The 24117-nt window shown below is 37.0% G+C and overlaps 1 protein-coding gene across 1 annotated transcript; it reads right to left on the bottom strand.

Moving 5' to 3' along the window:
* Positions 1–633: 633 nt before the first annotated feature.
* Positions 634–22719, bottom strand: LOC139746390 (eEF1A lysine and N-terminal methyltransferase). Its single transcript, XM_071657594.1, has 13 exons — positions 22367–22719; positions 20007–20129; positions 18984–19200; positions 18356–18477; positions 15883–15985; positions 13870–13989; positions 11195–11331; positions 8795–8981; positions 8207–8387; positions 7476–7660; positions 5766–5901; positions 2357–2485; positions 634–1004 (listed from the first exon to the last, which is right to left on the bottom strand). The coding sequence occupies exons 1-13, from the start codon at positions 22501–22503 to the stop codon at positions 724–726; spliced, it is 2058 nt and encodes a 685-aa protein (XP_071513695.1). The 5' UTR covers positions 22504–22719; the 3' UTR covers positions 634–723.
* Between the last annotated feature and the right edge of the window lie 1398 nt (positions 22720–24117).

Below are 24117 nucleotides of genomic sequence, written 5' to 3'. Positions count from 1 at the left end.
AAATTTGTGGTTTTCGAATAACAAGACTGTGATATGGCATAAAAGGAATGAAAAAAGTATGTTAAGGGTGAGTTAGGAGAAGACAGGGGTGACTGAATGAAAGATAATATGAAGAGATGATAAGGGGAAATAGAATAGATGATGTGGAAAGGATAACCTTGAGAGTATATTAGAGGAGAATGAACAAAAAGTAAGAACATGGAAATGATGCAGAAATGGCCCATGGTGGGGTATGTGGGTGGGAAGTGTATCAGCAGGGGAAGTGTTTAAAAGCTCTGTATGCATTAAGATGTATGGGGAAAAACTAAGCTGGACAGTGTGATGTGTAGTGGAGAGGGGCGAGGAAGATTTTTTTCATTTTTTGATAACTTAGTGATCATAAGAGATGGATTATTTTTTTTATTATACTTTGTCGCTGTCTCTCGCGTTAGCGAGGTAGCGCAAGGAAACAGAGATGGAATACTAAATAAAACTAAACATATATAATGATTAACATTTCTACTTGAAAGATGGATTCAATATCTTGGAGAGCTTTATTTTTTTATTACAGTAATACCAACAAAATTTTTTATATACTTGACATCACTGGCTAAAGCCTGATAAGGAATCACAGAGAGGATAAAAATCACAGGCTTTTCTGATAAGCTTTATGATAACAATGCAAGTAATACATTAATTATAGGTATGTATATAAACATGTTATTTCAGCTTGACATATTACAACTATAAAATTTTCAAGTTTTCAGCAATTTCCTTAAAATCAATAATATCTTCACTGCTTTTCTGTTGTTGCTTGAGAGATTCATTAACAAGATTGAGGCCCTTTTCATATCTCAATTTGTAGTTCTGTGGATTTTTCTGTGAACAACGGGAACAAAACATGACAGAGTTTACTTCTTCTGGAATCTGTTGGCAGAGCACTACAGGGAATACTGCTTTTACGTCTTCCAGCACACGGGCCTTTAGCTGCTGATCTCGGCACACAAGATTCAAGATCAAAACACCTGAGGAACATTATATTAAATGTTTCACTGTTTATTCAAATATAAATTCTCTATTCTTATGGCATTTTTACTTAATACATATATAACAAACTGGTTACACTTTAAGGTACAGCATAAGATGGTAAACCTTACTCTATCCCACGAGCCTCTTTCCCCACAAATGCTTCACTTCCCTGAGTCACATTTACTATACAGTCTAACATACTCAACTTCCTCAATTAAGAAAATGGTAAAAAGTTTTATATAAAAGAATTTTCCACGAATGTTTTTCTTTAGTAGTAGTTGGTGGGCAGCCACAGACCTGGGAGGTATATTACCAGTACTAACCGCCTGGGTATTGGGAGGGTTAGTGATGGCTGTATAGTGAGCCACCATTTCAGTGGTTAAGTTGCACACCTTTGACCTAGGCAGCTGTCTCTTCTTTGAGCCTCACCCACACATGGACTGCTGGCATTCGGTCTACAAACAAACAATTTCGCCTTGTCTCACATAACACTTGACAACACTTAACTAATTCTTTGTAACTGTAGATTTTCCTGTGGTGAGCATTATGTGCTTGCCCTCCCTTTTCACCAAATGGTAGGAAGTAGTAGGTAGGAAGATTAGGCAGGAGTATTTTCTAGAAGTCATTGGTAGGAACATTATGTGGGAGCATTAGGTACAAGACTCTGAAAACACTGCACCAGAGTTGCCCTCCGCCAGTGGCTTGTTAAGGGTGAGGAACAGGAGTTCACCAGTTATGGAGACTCTTTTGCCATGGCCAACCCCTTGAAGGAGTTCCCAGAGGGAGCAGGCATCAGAGATGTAGACAGATAGATAGTTAACAAACACAATGTGGTTCCATGTAATAGTATGCTTTGTACTGTCAAATAACGTGCAATTCCTCCGCCTTCTATTGATTCCCTTTACAACTATCACTCTCTGTACCTTCCCACTTCTCTATTTCTACTTGTCTCTTTAACATACTTTTTTGGTACATCTCTCATTCCATTTACAGGGTCTTATCTCAAGTGCAATCTAATGGTGACTGCTTCACTCTTTTGCCAGACACACCAACAAGAATTCTTCATCAAATCATCGAATGCTCTGAGGACTCCAATGAAGTTTCAGTCACACTATGAAGAGGTGAAAGATGGAAACCAAAATATCCAAGAAAAATTCAACACATGTCATTCAACTACAAGTACAGAAATGACACACAGAACAGGCCTTTTTATATCTAACTGCCTTTCCTGCCTAAGCAAAATAGCATCAGGAACAAACATAAGATTACCTTATTCACACACACACTCAGCATCCACTGTCATAAATAATGTATGATACACATATAGAAGATTAAATTCAAGTCTTACCTCCTTCCTTGAGACAGGATGATACCACTTCTAAGAAATTCCTCTCAACAAATGCCTGAGGAGGACAGCTCATACCCATACTTGAATCCTTTGAGTCCACATCAAACATGATCACATTGAACTTGATTCCTGGAACAAGGCAGCTAGTTAACTGGGTAAGACAGTTCAAGTTGATGTTACACATTTTGTGTTCACATATGCAGGCTCCCCACAGCCTCTGCAGCACATATGCATACTAACAAAAATGTCTTTGTCATGTGTTGGAATATTCTATGTTAATGCAAGGAGTATAAGTATCAGCTCTTTGGAGATAGAGACAGCTGTAGTGAAAGAAAATTATGATATAATTGGAATTTTGGAATCTTGGTTAGATATCAGATATAAATTTGCTTATCAAATATGCCATTTCTGGGTACACTATATTCAACAAAGATGGGAGGCAGTAATGTCTTCCTCTTTTTCAAAGCTTATCTAATTACTGTGCTGAAAAATGGTGTTGCTGTTGATAACATCAACTTTGTTTATGTAGAAATCAAAGATTAGTTTCAAAAGTACATAACAGTAGGATTAGTTCATGGGCACCTAGTACAAACATCAGAGCAAGAAGAAAGATAATATGATCAGATAGCAAAAATTAGCAATGAAAACAATTTGATCATAACAGGAGATTTTAACAAAGCAATATCTAAGTAGGGAGAAGCTCTTTCCAATAGTTTGAGGCTTGGGCTTTACCTAAATCTGCTTGATTGGGCCCCAGTACAATTAACTGATAAACCTATGTGTGATAAAAATATATTACATTTAGTTTAAACTACAAATAAGGATCTGTTAAGAAGTGATCACTGGCGAATTGCTTTTGAGTTAACTTTCAACACTGTATGTAATGCTGGTCAACATGTCACAGAAAAATACCAAGTTTTAAAATTGCAAATTATAAATACCTTTGCAGTGCTCTTGTCAGACAAGCTTGGGATGATATAAATGAAAGCAATATGGAGACTTTCAGTCAAATGTTCCAAGCAGTGGAGGAAACATTTGTGCCAACACATAGAAGACAGTCTTTTTTTTTTCAATATAAAGCCAAAATGGCAGAATGAAGAGATAAAGAAGTGTCTGTTGGCTAAGAAAGCAGCACATAATAAGCTCAACGAGAACATCAACCAGCTCGATAAAGCACATTATCTAAGTCTGCTTACAGAAAATAAGAGACATATGTCAAAGTAAATGTCAGTATGGCGCATACATTGCAGAAAATAGCAAAAGAAATGCGAAGGACTTTTATAGGTATATTAGAAGTAAGAAAGTCACTACCCAGTCAACTGGTCCATTAATAATTGAAAATGATGATTTGGTTCACAAAAACAGACATGGAAAAGACCTTAAATGATTCTTTCACATCTGTAAGTACAAATGAAGACAGATCACGTCCCAAATCTCGGTCCAATGCTAAGAGAGGAAGACATTTTATGACACATGAACATAAATCAAAAATATAAAATCAGCACTAAATGAAATTAATTAAATAAAACAGCAGGCCCAGAAAAGTTTTATTCAAGGACAATGAATGAGGTGAAAAATGCAAGGTAAACCTTAACTAGTCTTTTCAGTAAGTCACTTACTATACGAAAAGTAGAAGAGGAATAGAAACTTGCTAATGTAACAACCATTTTCAAAAAGGTAATAAATCACTGCCAGAAATCATCATCCAATCAGCTTAACATCTGTAGTTATGTAAACCATTTAGAGGACCACCACTTAACAAATGACTCAGGATGGTTTTCGATGAAATCATTCATGTCTGACATATCTGCTTGATATCTTTAATGATATAATCAACATGTAAGAAGAAAGTAAAGCAGATGATGTCATCCATTTAGATTTTCAAAAAGCATTCGATAAAGTCCCACATCAAAGGTTAATAAGTTAAGTCACATGGAATAGATAGGGTTGTACTTCAGTGGTTAGGAAATTGTTTAACTGGCTGTAAACAAAGAGCTGTTATTAATGGTGAAGCCTCAGAATGGTTAAACATAACTAGCAGTGTACCACATGGGTCAGTCTTGTTACGGGTTCTCTTTCTCATATATATTAATGATACTGATAATGGGCTGCACTGTATGATATCGAAATCTGCAGACAATACTAAGTTGGGATGTAAATCTACTACAGAAATGAATGCCTGCAGCTTCAAACAGATATAGACAAACTTATGGACTGCGTTCATAAGTGGTAAATCAATTTTACTATCTATACGTGCAAAGTTCTACATATCGGTAGTAAAAATCAAAAGACAAGCGACAGTAAGAATTCTGTTGAGCTGCAAATGGTATATAAGGAAAAAGGCTTGAGGGTGATCTAAAGCGAAGTAAACAGTGCAAAGAAGGCATTCAAAAAGTGAACAAAATTCTTGGATTTATGGGTAGGGCCATAGAATGTAAGTCTAGGGAAATTATCCTTACTCTTTGCAAGTCATTCATGTATCCCTATCTTGAATACTGCATTCAGTTTTGGTCACCCTACTCAAGGAAAGACATAGAAAGAATGGATATAGTACAGAGAAGAGCTACCAAGACAGTTCCCGGACTAAGAAATAAATCCTACGAAAGCCAATTTAATGACTCAAATCTATCAATTTAGAAAAAAGAAGCTTGAGAGGTGATCTAATACAGGCATTCAAAATCATCAAAGGCTTTGATAACCTTGATCTAGCAACTTACATTGGCGCAGATTCATCTATTTCACTTGCAGTAATGGTTACAAAATCACAGGCAAACGTTTTACCTCAAATGAGGTGAAATACTTTTTCTTCAACACGATTGTTAACATACAGAATGATTCAACAATTATTTGTTGAAAGTATTACCACAGTTATATTCAAAGACAGACTTAATAAATATTTTGCTTCAAATCCATGATTAATATTATCTGTGCCTCCTTTGCTATACAAAAAGTTTATCAAGTTTTCATATTTTCAATAAGAATGTATTTCAGCCCTTACCACATTGACTTATGATTTTCATATCGCTTCCAGTATCACAAAAAGCCTTAAAGAGACCCAGTGGTCTGTTGCTGTTTGAATTCCCTTGTATTCTTTTGCTTATAGCAACGTGGCAACTTCCCTTGTTTCTCCATGATTAAGCATTATACAACAATCTTCCCATCTTGTTTTCATTTTTATATGTAATGTACCATCCTTAAAAGCAGTAAACAATATGGTGATATCACACAATCTTGACCCACTCCCACATTACTTTCAAACCGCTCACCCATACCACCTCTTACTCTCATACACACAATTTCTTTTGCAAAATCTCTCAACAGCAATCAAATCTCATGCAAGTATTACAATACAAAGCACTACACTTCATCATTCACAACTGAAAGTTTAATTTGCTTCTTTCTTCCTTACCATCTTCAGCAGACTTGTGAATGTATCTGATACCATCACTAATTTCCACCTTCAGTCTTGAATCAGGTACAAAGCCAAACCACTCCTGAGCGACTTCTACCATGGCTGGGTCGAGATCAATAGCTGTTACTGTTATCTGCACAAAAAAACATGAAAAATACATATACATTTTCATATCTTCATATCTGTATCTATTCAAACATAAAATTTGTAAATCCTGATTGGGGAAGTAAGACAGGGACTGTTCTGCAAAAGGGTACGAAAATGACACTCAAAATCAGTGAATTATATTTTCTTAAAGTAGCTGGCAAAGTATATGGTATGATTGTAAATGTTTAAGTTAGATTAATGAACATCTTGCAGGTGAAAAACAAGATAAATTTATGCTATGACACTAGGATTCTGCATACAGACAAAGAGTGGAAAAGGTGCTCTGGGAAGAAGAAAACTGCATGATATATGGATTTAGAAAAAAAAAAAAAGCAATCTGACGGTCATCTAGACAGAAATACAGGAAGCTTTTGGCTTCTATGGTGAGTTAAAGATATGTAAAAGCTCTCTTCTCCCACCTCTGTAAGGTAGTATCATAAGCCATGCATAAATGCTGTCAAGAATATTTATGATGAAATTAGTACTTTTGTGAGAGGAAATGAGGTTATGAGTGAATGGTATAAGACAAATCTTGAAGTGTGTCAAGATTAGTTAATTTTACCCTGACCGTTTAATTTTTTTAAGGATGTGAAATTCAACAGAATGAGAATGACAAAAGGTGATTGCAGTGCACTCTTGATTCATAAAGATACAAAATGGAAGCTGCCACAGTTACTGCATTCAAATGATACAGTTCTGTTACTTGAACCGAGGGAATCAAAATAGGTCATTTGATGAAATGTGTGGAGGAGAATGTTGAAAATGAATTCATGAAAGAGAAACATTCTTGATTTTATCAAAAAGATGGGCAGTCAAAGAGCAGTAGTTCCTATGGAGACGTACTTGATGTTAATGAGTTTATGTATATAAGAATGACAAGCAGTAGGGATAATGCCAAGTCTTTACTGGTCAAATATAAGAGCAGCAGAGGTGGATATCTCTCTCAGGACAGTTCGTATAAAGAGAAATAATGAATTAAAGAATATCATGAAAGAGATATAAGGTGAGAAGAAATTGTTTGAAAGACACACATAGATGGAAGCCTTATAAGAAGGTATGGCGAAGTACGATACACCGGCAGATGACTGGTTGGTAAAGATGATACTGTATGCAAAAGTAGGACAGACCACAAAAGAGACACAAATAAATGCTATGAATGAAATGTTTAAACCTTAAGGTGTTTCAGATGAAGATCAAACATCTGACTGTGTAATAAATATCTTTTGTATAAAGTTGGAAATGTGAATTCAAATTTGTCAAATCTACTTACTGTGCAGAGCAAAAAATCTGGAAGCAATTATATATGTGAAGGGGCCTCTTTTCACTTTAAGATACTAGACATAATTTAAAGAGCTTATGGCATCATTATTGAAGGATTCTCTTTCAGAGTTTAGGTTCTACAAGGCATTACTAATATTCATTGTCGCTTCGTACAACTGCATCAGTTCACCGCTTCATAGGCATCATATAAAAAAATCGTAAGAGCTGAAAGCTAAAGCTTCCTTTAAAACATGTTGCATATTCAGGACCACAGCTCCTTGCTCCAGAGAACAGTTATACCTTTTGGAAGTATTTGTGGATATAAGTTGCCAGAGGTCCACCACCGAGGCCAACCAGTAGGAGTTCTGCTGTGGGAGTTACAAGGCCCAACCCGGTCACCATAGCCAAGTGATGCTGACATGACAGGAAAGAATAGTCTATGCTCAGTTTCTTGTTCATACCACCTTTCTTCTTCTTTTCTTTCACTGTCGATTAAATATTCATTAATATCAAATACACACCAGGATGTTTCTGTTTCTTGGATGTGGTAAATTTTTTCATGCTACACATTCTGGCTGACAACTTCAAAAAAGTGTATTTTCAAAACTATACATTCATGTTTTTTCTTTCTCTTTCATGCTTGGCCCCATGTCTGTAAAGTAGTGCAAGGAACAAATGAAGAAAAGGCCTCATTTGCTCACATCCATTCTCTAGCTGTCATGTGTAATGCATCTAAACCATAGCCACCATTCCACAACCAGTCCCAACAGACCTTTCCATGGTTTCCCCCCACCTGCTTCATATGCCCTGGTTCAGTCTACAGACTGTACATACAAAGATCAATATAACAATACAAAGGTATTTGAAATTCAAGTTCTGGTGTACTATTGGATTTAAACACTAATGTGAGGAGATACATTGTGACTGCAGTATCTAGGAAAATCTTAACGTCACTTTTTTATATGTGGGATGAAATTTACCTAATTATGATTTATCTTAATGATTTCTTATCAAAACAGTGAAGCACCAACCAGTTTTCAGTTTAGCTTCAGACTGTATCACATTCTGATTAGCCAAGAAAATAAGTCTTCTTAATTTTGCAGCCCCTGGAGGATGAACATCCTCCACAATATAATCGCCAGAGTACTGGCTATGGCCACGGGTAAGCTCTTTCCTAGAGCCTAGATCTTCACCAACAGATAAAAATGGAACCTGAGAAGGAAGAGACAGTCAATGTCAGTAAATACAAAGCAGAACATATATACATGAACATCATACACATATGAACAAATTCACTGGGAAGGGTAAGTGACAATATATGTTTCCTGATGAAACACGGATAGAGGCAGCTAGACAGCATCACTTGCACAAATTCTGTACCATGAAAATGTTAAAAAAAATCTGAAAAACTTCATGCAAATGTTTGGCATAATTACATAAGTTGGTTTCACTTGAAAAATCAACTTAGAATATAACATGATGGTAATTAAAACAGATGTAAGTGTGGAAGTTAATGTATGGCTTTATCACAACTGACATGGGTTGAGGGTGTGTATGAAAGATACAGGAGTGTAAGTACTTGATGCACACAATAGAATTATAAATAATGTTAATCTTACCTTTGTGTGTGATGGCAACCTGGAAGGTGCTAATTCCATAATTTTTTTTGAGAGTTCGTCTTGTACTGCTTGCAGACTCTGGTAGCTTTGGTCCCTCATAAGATGTACTACAATAAGGCGTGATGCTCCGGCACTCTCTGCTAAGCTTTCCCTTCCTTTGGAAGTCCCAAACATCCATTCATGCTCTCTAACAATGGAAATTGAGAATGACAAATACATACAGTAAATATAAGAAAATATTATTGAATTACAGCAAATCCTCGCACAACCTCACTAATGTGATAAATGGTGAACAAATATGAACAAAAAAGTAAAGAAAACTATGATATCTAATGCACCAGGCAAATACCATGGTGTGTAACAATACACAGCTCCTCTATGTATTCAGCACTACACACCATCCTCTTTGCTGTCTTTGAAAGCTTTCTTCCATCATAGCATTAATATTACTGGCAGATCAATCAATACAAAATAATGCCAAAGATGATGAATTAAGTGAATATAACAGAACTGAATACCTCACACAGTACAATCATACTGTAGGTACAACTTCAATATCCAGAAACTTCAGAAATGTGGAAAATGTTATCAAGATAAAATATAAGATTTTACCCATAACTTTTGTTATTTCTATTCAATCTAAAAGAGCATTCTGTGTAAAAGACATTGGGTTGCAAAATATATTTCGAACTGAACTTTAAATCATGGTAAACATCCAAAAAGAGATTAAAGAAAAGATCCAGAGAAGAGCATCAAAGAAGGTACCAGAATTACATAAGTCAAAAAGAAAGGCTAGAATCCTTAAATTTGTCCACCTAAGAAGAGAGAAGAATGAGGGATGACTTGATCACAACTTGTATGTTTTTATATGAGACTAATAACAAAGATAGAGAACAGTTCTTCAAATGTTGCAGGGAAAGGAAAACCATAACATATAGTATGAAATCAAGCATGAAACTTGTTACAAAAGTTGTAAAGATGGATGCTGTAAAAGTTATAAAGGTGGATGAATGGAATACAAAAACAGATGACATGGTTAATGCAGACAGCATACATACAGCTATGAAGTCATACGACAGCAGAATATGTTTAAGAGATGGAGCTCCACAAGTGTAAAACTCCCTCCCCCTACAGTACAAATAGGTAATCACTATATTCCCTAGATTCAGCCCATTACCTATGCTGATTACTGAACAACATATGAACACTAATACTTACTCCTGCAATAGATAAGATGTAAGATCCACCCTTTACCTCTCCTGTTACCTGAACCTTGACATTGCCAGATGTTGCTCTCGCTACTTCAGCAGAACTTCCAATTTCTACCTTTGTTTACATTGTACATCATGGTAGCTTATCAAGGAAGGTTTTGGATATTTTTTCTATTATTTCTATAACTAATTGCTTTTCCTACTTAAGCAAGGTAGCATCAAGAGCCAATAAATACTGGCCTCATTCACACACACACATAATCTTATCATTTCTTTTTTTTTTTTTTTTTTTTTTGCTTTGTCGCTGTCTCCCGCGTTTGCGAGGTAGCGCAAGGAAACAGACGAAAGAAATGGCCCAACCCACCCCCATACACATGTATATACATACGTCCACACACGCAAATATACATACCTACACAGCTTTCCATGGTTTACCCCAGACGCTTCACATGCCCTGATTCAATCCACCGACAGCACGTCAACCCCGGTATACCACATCGCTCCAATTCACTCTATTCCTTGCCCTCCTTTCACCCTCCTGCATGTTCAGGCCCCAATCACACAAAATCTTCTTCACTCCATCTTTCCACCTCCAATTTGGTCTCCCTCTTATCATTTCTATCATAATATAATCCCAGGAACCCTTTCTCAAAAGAGGCTCCTGTAGCTTTCAAGGCTTTACTACTTCCACTAGCATGGAAATAATGGACTCCTGTGAAGTGAAAGGTTCCTCAAGTAGACTGTACTCACTCTCATCAACAGACGGAAAGTGACTTTTCACTCATGGAGTAAGCACAAGCAGGCAGAGTCCAATTAGGCCCTCAATTTCAAGCTGTCATGTATAGCATACTGAAACCATCCATAGACAAGCCCCAAAGACCACTTAACTGTATATCTTCATCTCTTCAAATACCATGGTTCAACACACTGACAGCACATTGCCCCCACTCCCAACACAGCGATCCAATTAATTTGATCTCATGGGTGCTTCTTGCCCTCCTGTATGCTTTGGGTATGTACTCTATGATGTATAAATGTTTATCAAATGTTTTGTTTAGTACTGTATGTATTTACATGTATTGCAAATGATTAACATCTAACAGATGTTAGGTATACAGAACACTCTGTTGAGGTTTAGATATATTCAGACCACAATCTGTAGACCCTTGTGTCAAAAATAATATCTCACCTTCCATGTGGAACAATAAATACAGCAAATCTAAGGCTGTTAGACTTCTTCATTGAGTCTACAACATGAAGAATATATCTTGTTCCTCCACTCTTGGGATCACACAGTTGAACTGAAGTGTCATCCCCTGCAATGTGCTGTAAGAATAAATAAACAATACATCTATGAGTAAATATAAATCGAATACTTACATTCTTATGTAAGCTAATGTATTACAAACTGATACTGCTGAATTCTAATTCAGCTTCCATATTTTTTTCCTAGTGGAGCCTTCACAGTAATGTCGAAAGGCATGCAAATCATGGCAAAAAAAAAGTGAAACATGAACTTACATATGACGTTGTCTGATGCAACTCATTACAGTGTACGCATTTGAAATATATGTCTTTAAAAGTAAAACAAAAAGAACAATGTGGATCACTGTAACTTCTTAAATGATGTCAACCTGTTTGATATTCCTATATCTGTTCTAGAATGTGGAATTAAATGTACAAAAGAATAGCAATAATGGCCATTTATCAATAATTCTTAAAAAATCTCAACCTGTCTTATATTCCTATATCTATTCCAAAGTTTGGGATTGCCTCAAAATTGTCCTGTATTTTCTATGAATGTCATACATCCTTTTATGATGTTCTGTTTTTGTGTATGCTCAAAGAGGTTAAATGAATAACGGCATGAATCACTGACTCACTTTTCTAAAAGGTTTCGCATTTTCAGTATTCAATTTAAGCATATTTCAGTTACAAAAGGCACTCAAAACTTTTATTGTATTTGGTGACAAGTCTTCTGGGAAGATTCTAGATACACCACATTCATCAAAGCAGAAAAAGGTGTTGACAATCCAAAGAAATGTGGTTTAAACTGGTTTATCTTTTACAAAACTTATGTAAATAGTGAAGGCATGTACAGAGCATCAGATTGGGTAAGAGCAGTGTGGTTTCAGAAGTGGTAGAGGATGTGTGGATCAGGTGTTTGCTTTGAAGAATGTATGTGAGAAATACTTAGAAAAGCAAATGGATTTGTATGTAGCATTTATGGATCTGGAGAAGGCATATGATAGAGTTGATAGAGATGCTCTGTGGAAGGTATTAAGAATATATGGTGTGGGAGGCAAGTTGTTAGAAGCAGTGAAAAGTTTTTATCGAGGATGTAAGGCATGTGTACGTGTAGGAAGAGAGGAAAGTGATTGGTTCTCAGTGAATGTAGGTTTACGGCAGGGGTGTGTGATGTCTCCATGGTTGTTTAATTTGTTTATGGATGGGGTTGTTAGGGAGGTGAATGCAAGAGTTTTGGAAAGAGGGGCAAGTATGAAGTCTGTTGTGGATGAGAGAGCTTGGGAAGTGAGTCAGTTGTTGTTCGCTGATGATACAGAGCTGGTGGCTGATTTATGTGAGAAACTGCGGAAGCTGGTGACTGAGTTTGGTAAAGTGTGTGAAAGAAGAAAGTTAAGAGTAAATGTGAATAAGAGCAAGGTTATTAGGTACAGTAGGGTTGAGGGTCAAGTCAATTGGGAGGTAAGTTTGAATGGGGAAAAACTGGAGGAAGTGAAGTGTTTTAGATATCTGTGAGTGGATCTGGCAGCGGATGGAACCATGGAAGCGGAAGTGAATCATAGGGTGGGGGAGGGGACGAAAATCCTGGGAGCATTGAAGAATGTGTGGAAGTCGAGAACATTATCTCGGAAAGCAAAAATGGGTATGTTTGAAGGAATATTGGTTCCAACAATGTTGTATGGTTGCGAGGCGTGGGCCATGGATAGAGTTGTGCGCAGGAGGGTGGATGTGCTGGAAATGAGATGTTTGAGGACAATGTGTGGTGTGAGGTGGTTTGATCGAGTAAGTAATGTAAGGGTAAGAGAGATGTGTGGAAATTAAAAGAGCGTGGTTGAGAGAGCAGAAGAGGGTGTTTTGAAATGGTTTGGTCACATGGAGAGAATGAGTGAGGAAAGATTGACCAAGAGGATATATGTGTCGGAGGTGGAGGGAACGAGAAGTGGGAGACCTAATTGGAGGTGGAAAGATGGAGTGAAAAAGATTTTGAGTGATCGGGGCCTGAACATGCAGGAGGGTGAAAGGCGGGCAAGGAATAGAGTGAATTGGATCGATGTGGTATACCGGGGTTGACATGCTGTCAGTGGATTGAATCAGGGCATGTGAAGCGTCTGGGGTAAACCATGGAAAGTTGTGTGGGGCCTGGATGTGGAAAGGGAGCTGTGGTTTCGGGCATTATTGCATGACGGCTGGAGACTGAGTGTGAACGAATGGGGCCTTTGTTACCTTTTCCTAGCTCTACCTCACAGACATGAGGGGGGAGGGGGATGGTATTCCATGTGTGGCGAGGTGGCAATGGGAATGAATAAAGGCAGGCAGTGTGAATTGTGTGCATGGGTATATATGTATGTGTCTGTGTGTGTATATATATATATGTGTACATTGAGGTGTATGAGTGTGTATGTTTGCATGTGTGGACGTGTGTGTATATACATGTGTATGGGGGTGGGTTGGGCCATTTCTTTCTTCTGTTTCCTTGCGCTACCTCGCAAATGCGGGAGACAGCGACAAAGCAAAATAATAAGAAAAAAAATAATGTAAATAGTAACAGTATCTACAACAAAAGTATTCATTAATGAGTGAACACATTATTGACAAGTAAAACACCTTGAAAATACTTACTTTTGTGTGTAAAGTATGTCGAAGAAGAGCATACTGCTGAAGTTCATGAACACTCTCTATTGCTTGCTTTATGGTCTCTACTTTGTTAACAACCTCCCCTTCAAGTTGGAGCTCAATGACCTGCAAAATTATAAAACTACATTATACATTGTTCATACTACTCTAACAATCACAGAAAATGTTAATCAAATTAGTAACTTGATCTTTCTAAGGCCTCCATTCATATGAGGGTAAGAAATTCAGACTTTGGATCTAAATCAACACAGGGAATTTAACACTGATAGCCTTGATATGCTATGCGTGTAGCATGACAAAGAATCATGCACAAACTGCAGGCTGCAACTTTCCATCATATAAAGTTTTCCATTGTACATAAAACATTAATCCAACACTCTTCCAGTGCTTCAGCACTTCAATGTATCTCCAGCACTTTAATAATAACACATCTTTTTTCCAACAATTACCCAACAGTTCAACTATTCAGTGATTACATGTCATTTTCAGCATCAGCAATTCCCACTATGTGTCCATCAAGCATCAATGACGTGCGGCAAAGTGTTGATGAAAACAAGCTGTAATTGTTCCATAACAATGACAAACCTAGCAATCCAGATGATATTCTCTTTGATAAATGAAGTGGTGATAATTGAGACATCTCAACATCAAGCTGTGCAGTGCTAAACAATATTTCAGCAACAGCCTCTTGGCAAAAGTTTTTATTTCTCAAAGAGTATGTTCATGTATATCTTACTTGTTTCTCATTTGTTTTCTTATACTTTTGTTATACAAGCAAAATTCTTTCCTTTTCTTTGTCATACTAGAAACCTTTGAGATACACTAAATAAATATCTGAAAGTATGCCTCTCTGAACCATTCAAGTCCAGGAGACATGTCAGCATGTGCTAAGTTGCTTGACACATCACAAAAAACCTATCGAAAGGCAAACATAAACATGCACCATACTAAGTGGTGCACTAGAGATGACATTATTCTGGTAAAGACAGGGCAACATGCACTGTCCTGTTAGACTTTGTACAATAATTCCGCAAGGTATCACATGAGCTAACCCTACAGATGAAATCAGATTACACGGTAATCAGCACACCTCTAGCAGGAAAGGTTCCATACACTGATGGCAATCATATCCTTCTGAGGTTTTGTAAAGAACAATCCCATGGGGTATCAATAGGAATGTGAATGTTTACATATGATAAAGAGAGAGATAAGGAAGTTAAATTTCTAGTGAAAGAGAAAAGAGATATATTCAGACAATATGTGCAAGGAAAGAATGCAAGGGATTGGGAAAGGTACGAGAGAAAGTAACAGGACAAGATAAAAGTAGGAAAGCTGAAAAGGAGGGCAAATTAGACATGGGGTGAGACAGTATGAGTGAACATCAAAGAGAATGAGAAAGTGTTTTGGAAGGAGGTGAACAGAGTGGGGAGAAAGTGACAGTGAAGAGAAAGATAGGGAAGTGATAGGTAAAGTAATGAAAAGGAGATGAAGTGAGTGTTTTGAAGGATTGCTGAATGCATTAGATGACAGTATGGGGGATACGATGTGTTTGGGTTAAGATGGCATGCAGTGAAAAGTTCTGGTCAATAGTAAGGCAAAAAGAGAAATAGTAGTGAAAGCCTTGTGTATGATGAAGTGTGAAAAGTAACAAGAATGGATGAGATTGCAATTTAGTTTCTCAAGAAGGGGTATAGCAGTGATTTTGTACTGGTTAGTTAGGCTATTCACCATTTGTCTGGCCCAAGGTGAGATACTTGAGGATTTGCAGAATACATGTCTAGTTCCCTGGTATTTTCTCAACGTGGCTGATTTTACTGGTCATCTTAGGTACTAAGAACCACCTCAAAATCTAAAATTGATCCCAGTGCATTTATATGGTTTACATAATTTACTCAATTCACAAGCATTCATGCAGCAAAAACTGGATTATATGAAAGACCTGCTTATCAAAACTGCCAACTCTAAAGTAATGTAAATATGTAATTCAAGCATACTTACTGGTTTTAAATTTGGCATCTGCCTAAACTTGGTACATACTAAGACAAAAACAGGAAAATAAAAGTTTCCAGAGTCTGACTGGGTCTTCTCAGCATCTTCACACCTGAAGAAAAAGAAATGAAAGCTTTAGTTTTAATTTCCTTAAAAATACAATAACACATGACCTTTACAACAAGCAGTTAACCTTTAGCTAAAAATTGTCCTTCAAAATTTTTGCATCAGTGAGCTGAGGATCAAAAAGTCAGGCTCACTTCTTGCTCCAGCAAAGACCATGCAAAATTGGCATACAAACGGATAACAGTAACAAACAATCAAGTAATTGGATTTACCATTCCTGTGGAAGAATTGTTTTTTCGTGGCTTCAAGACTAAAATGCAATCTATCCCTTGATTTTTGTCATCGTATAAGACCTCAAGTTCCATATAGGCAAGTCTTTGTAGGTCTAAATACTCTGGAAAATAATGATGTTTAGATCCTCCAAACCAAAATATTAAGGAACCCCACATGAAACTGTAGGGCTAAACAGAACTAGTGGTGTCATGAGAGTGAGCCTCCAATTATCATCCAGCCATTTACCTCTCAAGCTAAATTGTGTTGAAGACACAAAACACATTAGTAAAGGAACAGGACAGTAATGTTTGTCTATGTGGTGCTTGTTGCACTAGAAACCTCTGAGATTAAATAAATAAGCCTAAAGGAACTGTTATATCAAATAAAAATCAGACATTAACTTCAATTTTATAAATAGATACACATCTTCAAAAAAGTTTTTCACAGTCCTCTCTGGACAGGATGAAACTTATGGTTTCTGCTAGGGACTGGTTTTGCTAGGAACAGATAAAGGAATTTTGGTTGCTTTTATTTTAACAGTAAGTACTAAAACCGTATCTTTTAAAAGAAAAAATAACAGTATTATGTATTAGCTTTAATAAAATTTAATACTTGCTGTCAGCAAAAATAGATATCAATTCTACAAAAGTTATTTTCAACCATGTCAATGGCTTGGCTAACAAAATCCACATACTGCATAATGTTTTGAAGAAACAGCTAACGTTGTCATGTATATGACAATTTTTACTCCATTAGGTGCTTATCTGTTAAAGAGAGAAACAGGGTGTGTGTGCATATGTGACCACTATGATTACTGTTCATCAATGGGAAAGTTTTATACTCATATTGACCTGACTCTTAACCTTGTATATACACCATGTCCTAACCTTATATATATACTCACACACATCCACACCACAGCTTATGCTAAGGATCCATTTACCAACTAGCCCCAAATGAAGGGATGAACAACTGGGTTCGCTATTAGTTGGCTGCCCTCCCTAGGAGTTGACTGTGGTCCCATTATACAGGGAGTAGATATGCTAACCACTGTGTGTGCATATGCATGTGTATTTGTGTCTTAAATCATCTATCTGTACAGTATTAGGATGAATCCCTATAACTGTGGGGCCCCATCATTTGAACTCTATCATACAGCTTTAAAAATTTTTGTATATAGTTAATATTCACAGCTTCATCATTAGGATTATTCCATTCAATCACTACTAAGAAAGTATAATGACAATTCTTTACCGTTTATCATTTCTGTCAAGTTTCTTGTTCAATGCCTTGTTATGGCTTCTGGGTTATTCTATCTGTGCATTTTTCACAGAAATGTTCACAGTTGACATCATAATGGTTTCAAAACTTGAAGAACATAATTAAGTCACTGCTTACTCTTTTCTCTTCCATGGTGGGCAAATTTAATGTCTCTAACCTCTCACTGTAACTCAGCTCTTAATTATGGTGCTATACCATCTTTGTTGCCCTCTTCTGGACCTGCTCTATTAGTTCTTCGTCCTTCTTTAAGTGAGGTGACCATACTTATGAACACTCTTGGATTGCTTTAATACTGATTATAAATAGTCTGCTGACTATTTCCTTATCCATTTACTTAAGTAATGTTCTAATATTTGCCAGCAGAACTTGTCTCCTTTACAACTCTCCTAAAGTGTAGATCTGACAACAGGTTAGGTACAATGTTGTCTCCCAAGTCCCTCTCACACACAGACTCTAAAGAGGATATATTCTTACTGAGGCCTCCTTTCACTGTGTCCCACTTTCATTACTTTGCATATATTTGGGTTGAATTTCATCGACCACGTATCAGGTCAGCTTTCAAGTTTGTCTAAATCTTCTTGTAATTCAATAAAATCCTCATCATATTTCATTTTACTCCTCTGTGTGTGTGTGTGTGTGTGTGTGTGTGTGTGTGTGTGTGTGTGTGTGTGTGGTGTGCATCTCTCTCTCTCTCTCTCTCTCTCTCTCTCTCTCTCTCTCTCTCTCTCTCTCTCTCTCTCTCTCTCTCTCTCTCTCTCACACAAACACAAACAAATTTTCATATCTCTATTTCCTTGCCTGTCTTCCTGTCTTATACTCCTTCACATATAGCTTCTCTAATCTTAAATAAACTCCCACATACCTGCATATCCTCATCATCCAACCATTCTTAGGAAACCAATCAAGAACATGTTTGAGGATATGCTCCTGGAGGAGGGACACGCACACATAGCGCCCACCGACCCGTAGCATTCTGCTAACCTCCTGGAAAGTAATAATTGGCTGTGAGCTTGTAAAAAGGACATTTCTAAAATAGACACTTCAATGCCCTGTAAGCTGCTGGATTTACCTTACCAAGGTCACATGTTACATGAGCAATTAAGCCATGGTCATGTTTACTGAATGTAAAAAATATAACTATAATGCCGCATGAGGGAAAATGTGATCTTCTCAAATTCAAGACATTTTACTAATGCCCTTAATGGTCTCTCACTCTTCCAGCATCATGAAACTTCCAGCAAGATTGGCAATAAGGATCCTGGAACTGACACAGTCTCCTTCTCACCCCGTCACTTGATAACAGAAGCTTTGGCAATCACTTCACTTCCATCCTCAAAAGGAGGTTCCTTTGCCTGTTCCCCCAAAAACCATAGCCAAATCTCTTGCTCGATGACCCCTACCAATAGTGGAGCCAAAAACTTTAAACATACAGAGGTTTTAATGCCATCTGAAAAATTCTCTTACTATATAAAAGTCAAAGGACCACTTGCATCAAAATATTTGTTTATGACAGCCACAACTTCAGGGGAACCATCTGTCATAATGGCATCTAGTGTTGCTTTATCCAGAATACATGTAAACTCCTCATTCTCAAATGTTGAAGCAGTAAGGTCCATCTGTAGCCACTTCATATCTGGGCACTCTGAGCCATATCTCTCTTGCATTTGCTTGATGACGATTTCACTGTTATCCACATTGGTCATAAACCTGAAAAGTATGTATATGTTACTAAAAGTGTACCATGTTCACATATGTTTGGCCAACAAGAAATGTAGCACTGCAGTCTCATATATACGATGCTCACTCATTATGACTCTGTTGACCATAAAAGTCAACAGTTAATCCTAGTATGATGGATAACCAAAAACTTTTCCTACTTTAATCTTTATTTGAAGTCTGAGAAATTCTCCATCTTGAGAATATAATCCTTTCCAAGATCCAGAAATGATACAGCATTTCCCACTTGGATCTACCACCCACACGAGAGCAACATAACCAGATGCCATTTTAAAAATGAGCCCAAAATGATGTAAGGTCCTACACCTACACCCTCATCCATTCCTTAACTCCCAAGTTATTCACCAAGAAACTTTCTTGTTCAATAGGTGTCAAAAGGTAGAGCAAATCTCATTACTTAGGTTTATATAAAAAATAACATAAAAGATAAATGGGAAGAAGGCCCTTGGAAATGTCTCCCTCTCAAAACAGAGAAAATCTATTATAAGAATGGAGACGTATCAGAAACTTCCATCTGTGAGTGTGTGTGAACAAAAGTACTTTTATGTCATGAAGAACTATTTTTCTCTTCAAACAATGCATATTTGATTATATGACAGAAGCTCTTCTGTCAAAATAAACTTTAAGTCTGGAAGGATGTATAGTTGAGAAACTTTCATTTCTGTGTTTGTAAACAAAACTATGCTCAAGTTATGAACATTCCATAACTATATTTCTCTTCAAATAATAACAAGAATAATTGTGCAGGGAATCTAAATATTTCATTCTTAACTTACCTGTATCCGACTTTATACAGGTCAGCACTAATAGTTGAGTTGCCGCATCCTGCCACCAAAATCTTATCTTTTGGTCGCATGTACTTATGAAGGATTCCACATAATTCTGCATACTCGCCATACCTAGTAAATAACACTCAATCAAATGAACAATGAAAATTTGAATAACAATCTTTATTCACCAAAGTTGCTGCAAAGCTCAGGGTAAAAAGAATTTTACACAAGAGAATCTGTACAGTAATCAATATATGGTGAACACGTAATGTTGGCATTCTTATCTGTATTTAAAATATACGTAATGAAGCCCAATTACAAATATCCTAGTCATTTTAATATCTCCGTATGCTTTTTTTGACCAATAAATGTTGTAAAAATAGAATTTTCCTTTTTCTGCCAAACTCTAAATAATCCTTTCCACATCTAATGCCGAGTCTACAACAATACTCTCTCTCAAAATATCATTATTATTATCATTATCATAATCATTATTATACATAATTACTGTTTCCCGTGTCAGAGAGGTAGCGCCAGGAAACACACGAAGAATGGCCCATTCACTCATATACACGTATATATATACATAAAAGCTCTCTCAAAATACTCCCTATTAATCTATGTCTAATAAATGAGGCCTTAATTCAATCTATTGTAAAATCTATCAAACTTATTCTTTTCTACTGAAACCAGTACATTGATTATCGGAATCACTGCATCCATCTAGTCATGAAATCATGCTTGTTCCTGGTTCTCATGCAGACAGCATGGCTGAAATGAAATGCAACCTAACCCTTTAAACATCTATTTACTCATACCCAACCAAAAACATCCTATCTTTCCCTTCATGTTTTGAGTTTCACATAACATGGAAAATAAGATAAATTTTGGATACTACGAAAAGTTAGGTGAGGACTTCATAGGTTCTACTGATTTCTACATGTGCTTCACCTAATTTCACATTAATCAACTCCATATTTTCACTCATCTTCATAGCCCTTACCACAATCCACTTATCTTTAATTGAAGATAAGTAAAAATGATTCCTCTTATGTCCTTCCAATAATTAATCCTATCCTTCCAATATAGATGCTATGATTCTATAGTTAATACGGTCATGGTAATAAAAAAAACACTTTTACTTGATCAACTAATGGGATTCCTAACTGAAGATAAGTAAAAATAATTCCTCTTATGTCCGTCCAATAATCAATCCTACCCTTCCAATATAAATTCTATGATTCTATAGTTAATAGGGTCATGGTAATAAAAAAAAAAAACCCACTTTTGCTCGATTAACTAATGGGATTCCAAAATTAGAACAAAATGGTTCAGCAATAAAAGTACTGGTATTAGTAATTAGGAATGTTATCATGTTAGTTAACTGCAGTGAGGACAGATAAGGTCCTGCAGGTGGTAATATCAACCTTTACCGTACTCTCTCAAGAAAAGGAAGTTGACAGTGGTGAGATGCATGAAAAAAAAAATGAAAATTAGGTGAGACAGTTCTAAGAATCATTAGGATCTATGACAATCGTACCTGAACTGCCAAGATTTACTTTATTTTCTACGTCAGACAAAATATACCAACCATATTATCATGTACATAACATCATATGGTATTCCACGATCCCATTTCCAGCAACCCAAATCATTACAGAAGCAGTCACTTCATATACACCAAAGGGGGAGCGAAGAATTAAGGCAACCCAGAGGAAAATCGCCTCAAAGGACAATGTGACAATAATGCAATCTAGGCCAAAAACGTTTACCCTGACCTACCCTAAGACTGAGGCTGAGTCTGGAGGAAGACCAGGGAAAACAGTGGCCTGGCTATCTGTACGTATGGGGTGACCATCCCCTGGGCCACCAGTAGAACTCTAGTCCCTGTTGGGAATGCCCTTAAGGTGACAATCACGACTATATAACACTAGAACAGTGACCTATATCATGGCACGTTATGGAACCGACAAATTATCATTCCCATTACGTCTAGCTTATGTATATATAACACTAGTACTGTGCCCTATATCATGGCACGTTATGAAACCGACAAATTATCATTCCCATTACGTCTAGCTTATGTATATATAACACTAGTACTGTGCCCTATATCATGGCACGTTATGGAACCGACAAACTATCCTTCCCATTACGTCTAGCTTATGTATATATAACACTAGTACTGTGCCCTATATCATGGCACGTTATGGAACCGACAAACTATCCTTCCCATTACGTCTAGCTTATGTATATATAACACTAGTACTGTGCCCTATATCATGGCACGTTATGGAACCGACAAACTATCCTTCCCATTACGTCTAGCTTTCATGTATATATATGGTTAAATCAACTATACATACCATTCAAAAGCCTTATCACCTCTTTTGGCGAAGAAGGTGTTCCAGTATTGCCTGGAACTGAATTCCTGGATTGTTTTAGGCACTAAACTCATGGTGATGATCCAATGGCGTATATATATACATATATACCTATACATAATACCACAGAGAAAAAATGCTTTTTCCCTCGTTTATTTCAAAATGTCTTCTTCTCTACGTAGTCGACATGAAGACGCGTTCTTCCTTCGTAATTAATATCATAATTCATTTATCAAATCACCACAAGTTTCATTTATCCATTGAGGTGGCTTAACGTCAGGGGGGTTGCCCACAGTACAACACACACACACACACACACACACGCGGGTCACATTGTTGTGGTCGCTTACTGTCCGGTGTCATGCTCTCTCTCTCTCTCTCTCTCTCTCTCTCTCTCTCTCTCTCTCTCTCTCTCTCTCTCTCTCTCTCTCTCTCTCTCTCTCTCTCTCTCTCTCTGGTCGTAGACGTGCCACTCTTGCATGACTTCACTCACAAGAAATTGGCACGGAAGAGAAGCAAGTTGTTTTCGATCATAGAGTTTTTTTCTTTTTCCCTCCCTTTTACATAACAACCAGCAAATGGTCAAAGCCATGAGCTTCAGTATATCTGGGCCTTCCAACCATTAAAGATCACTGTATGGAAGAACTTATATATATATATATATATATATATATATATATATATATATATATATATATATATATATATATATATATATATATATATATATATTTCTTTTTCTTTCAAACTATTCGCCATTTCCCGCATTAGCGAGGTAGCGTTAAGAACAGAGAACTGGGCCTTTGAGGGAATATCCTCACCTGGCCCCCTTCTCTGTTCCTTCTTTTGGGAAATGAAAAAAAAATAATGAGGGGGAGGATTTCCAGCACCCGCTCCCTCCCCTTTTAGTTGCCTTCTACGACACGCAGGGAATACGTGTGAGGTATTCTTTCTCCCCTATCCCAGGGATAATATATATATATATATATATATATATATATATATATATATATATATATATATATATATATATATATATATATATATTCATTTATTTATTTTGCTTTGTTGCTGCCTCCCGCGTTAGCGAGTAGCGCAAGGAAAGAGACGAAAGAATGGCCCAACCCCCCACCATACACATGTATATACATACACGTCCACACACGCAAATATACATACCTATACATCTCAACGTATAAATATATATACACACACAGACATATACATATATACACATGTACATAATTCATACTGTCTGCCTTTATTCATTTCCATCGCCACCCGCCACACATGAAATAACAACCCCCTCCCCCCGCATGTGTGCGAGGTAGCGCTAGGAAAAGACAACAAAGGCCACATTCGCTCACACTCAGTCTCTAGCTGTCATGAAATAATGCACCGAAACCACAGCTCCCTTTCCACATCCAGGCCCCACACAACTTTCCATGGTTTACCCCAGACGCTTCACATGCCCTGGTTCAATCCATTGACAGCACGTCGACCCCGGTACACCACATCGTTCCAATTCACTCTATTCCTTGCACGCCTTTCACCCTCCTGCATGTTCAGGCCCCGATCACTCAAAATCTTTTTCACTCCATCTTTCCACCTCCAATTTGGTCTCCCACTTCTCGTTCCCTCGACCTCAGACACATATTTCCTCTTGGTCAATCTTTCCTCACTCATTCTCTCCATGTGACCAAACCATTTCAATATACCCTCTTCTGCTCTCT

Source organism: Panulirus ornatus, chromosome 65 (assembly GCF_036320965.1).
Source record: "Panulirus ornatus isolate Po-2019 chromosome 65, ASM3632096v1, whole genome shotgun sequence".
Lineage (NCBI taxonomy): Eukaryota > Metazoa > Arthropoda > Malacostraca > Decapoda > Palinuridae > Panulirus > Panulirus ornatus.
The sequence above is the reverse complement of the archived record's forward strand: the minus strand, read 5'-3'. Positions and strand labels throughout refer to the sequence as shown.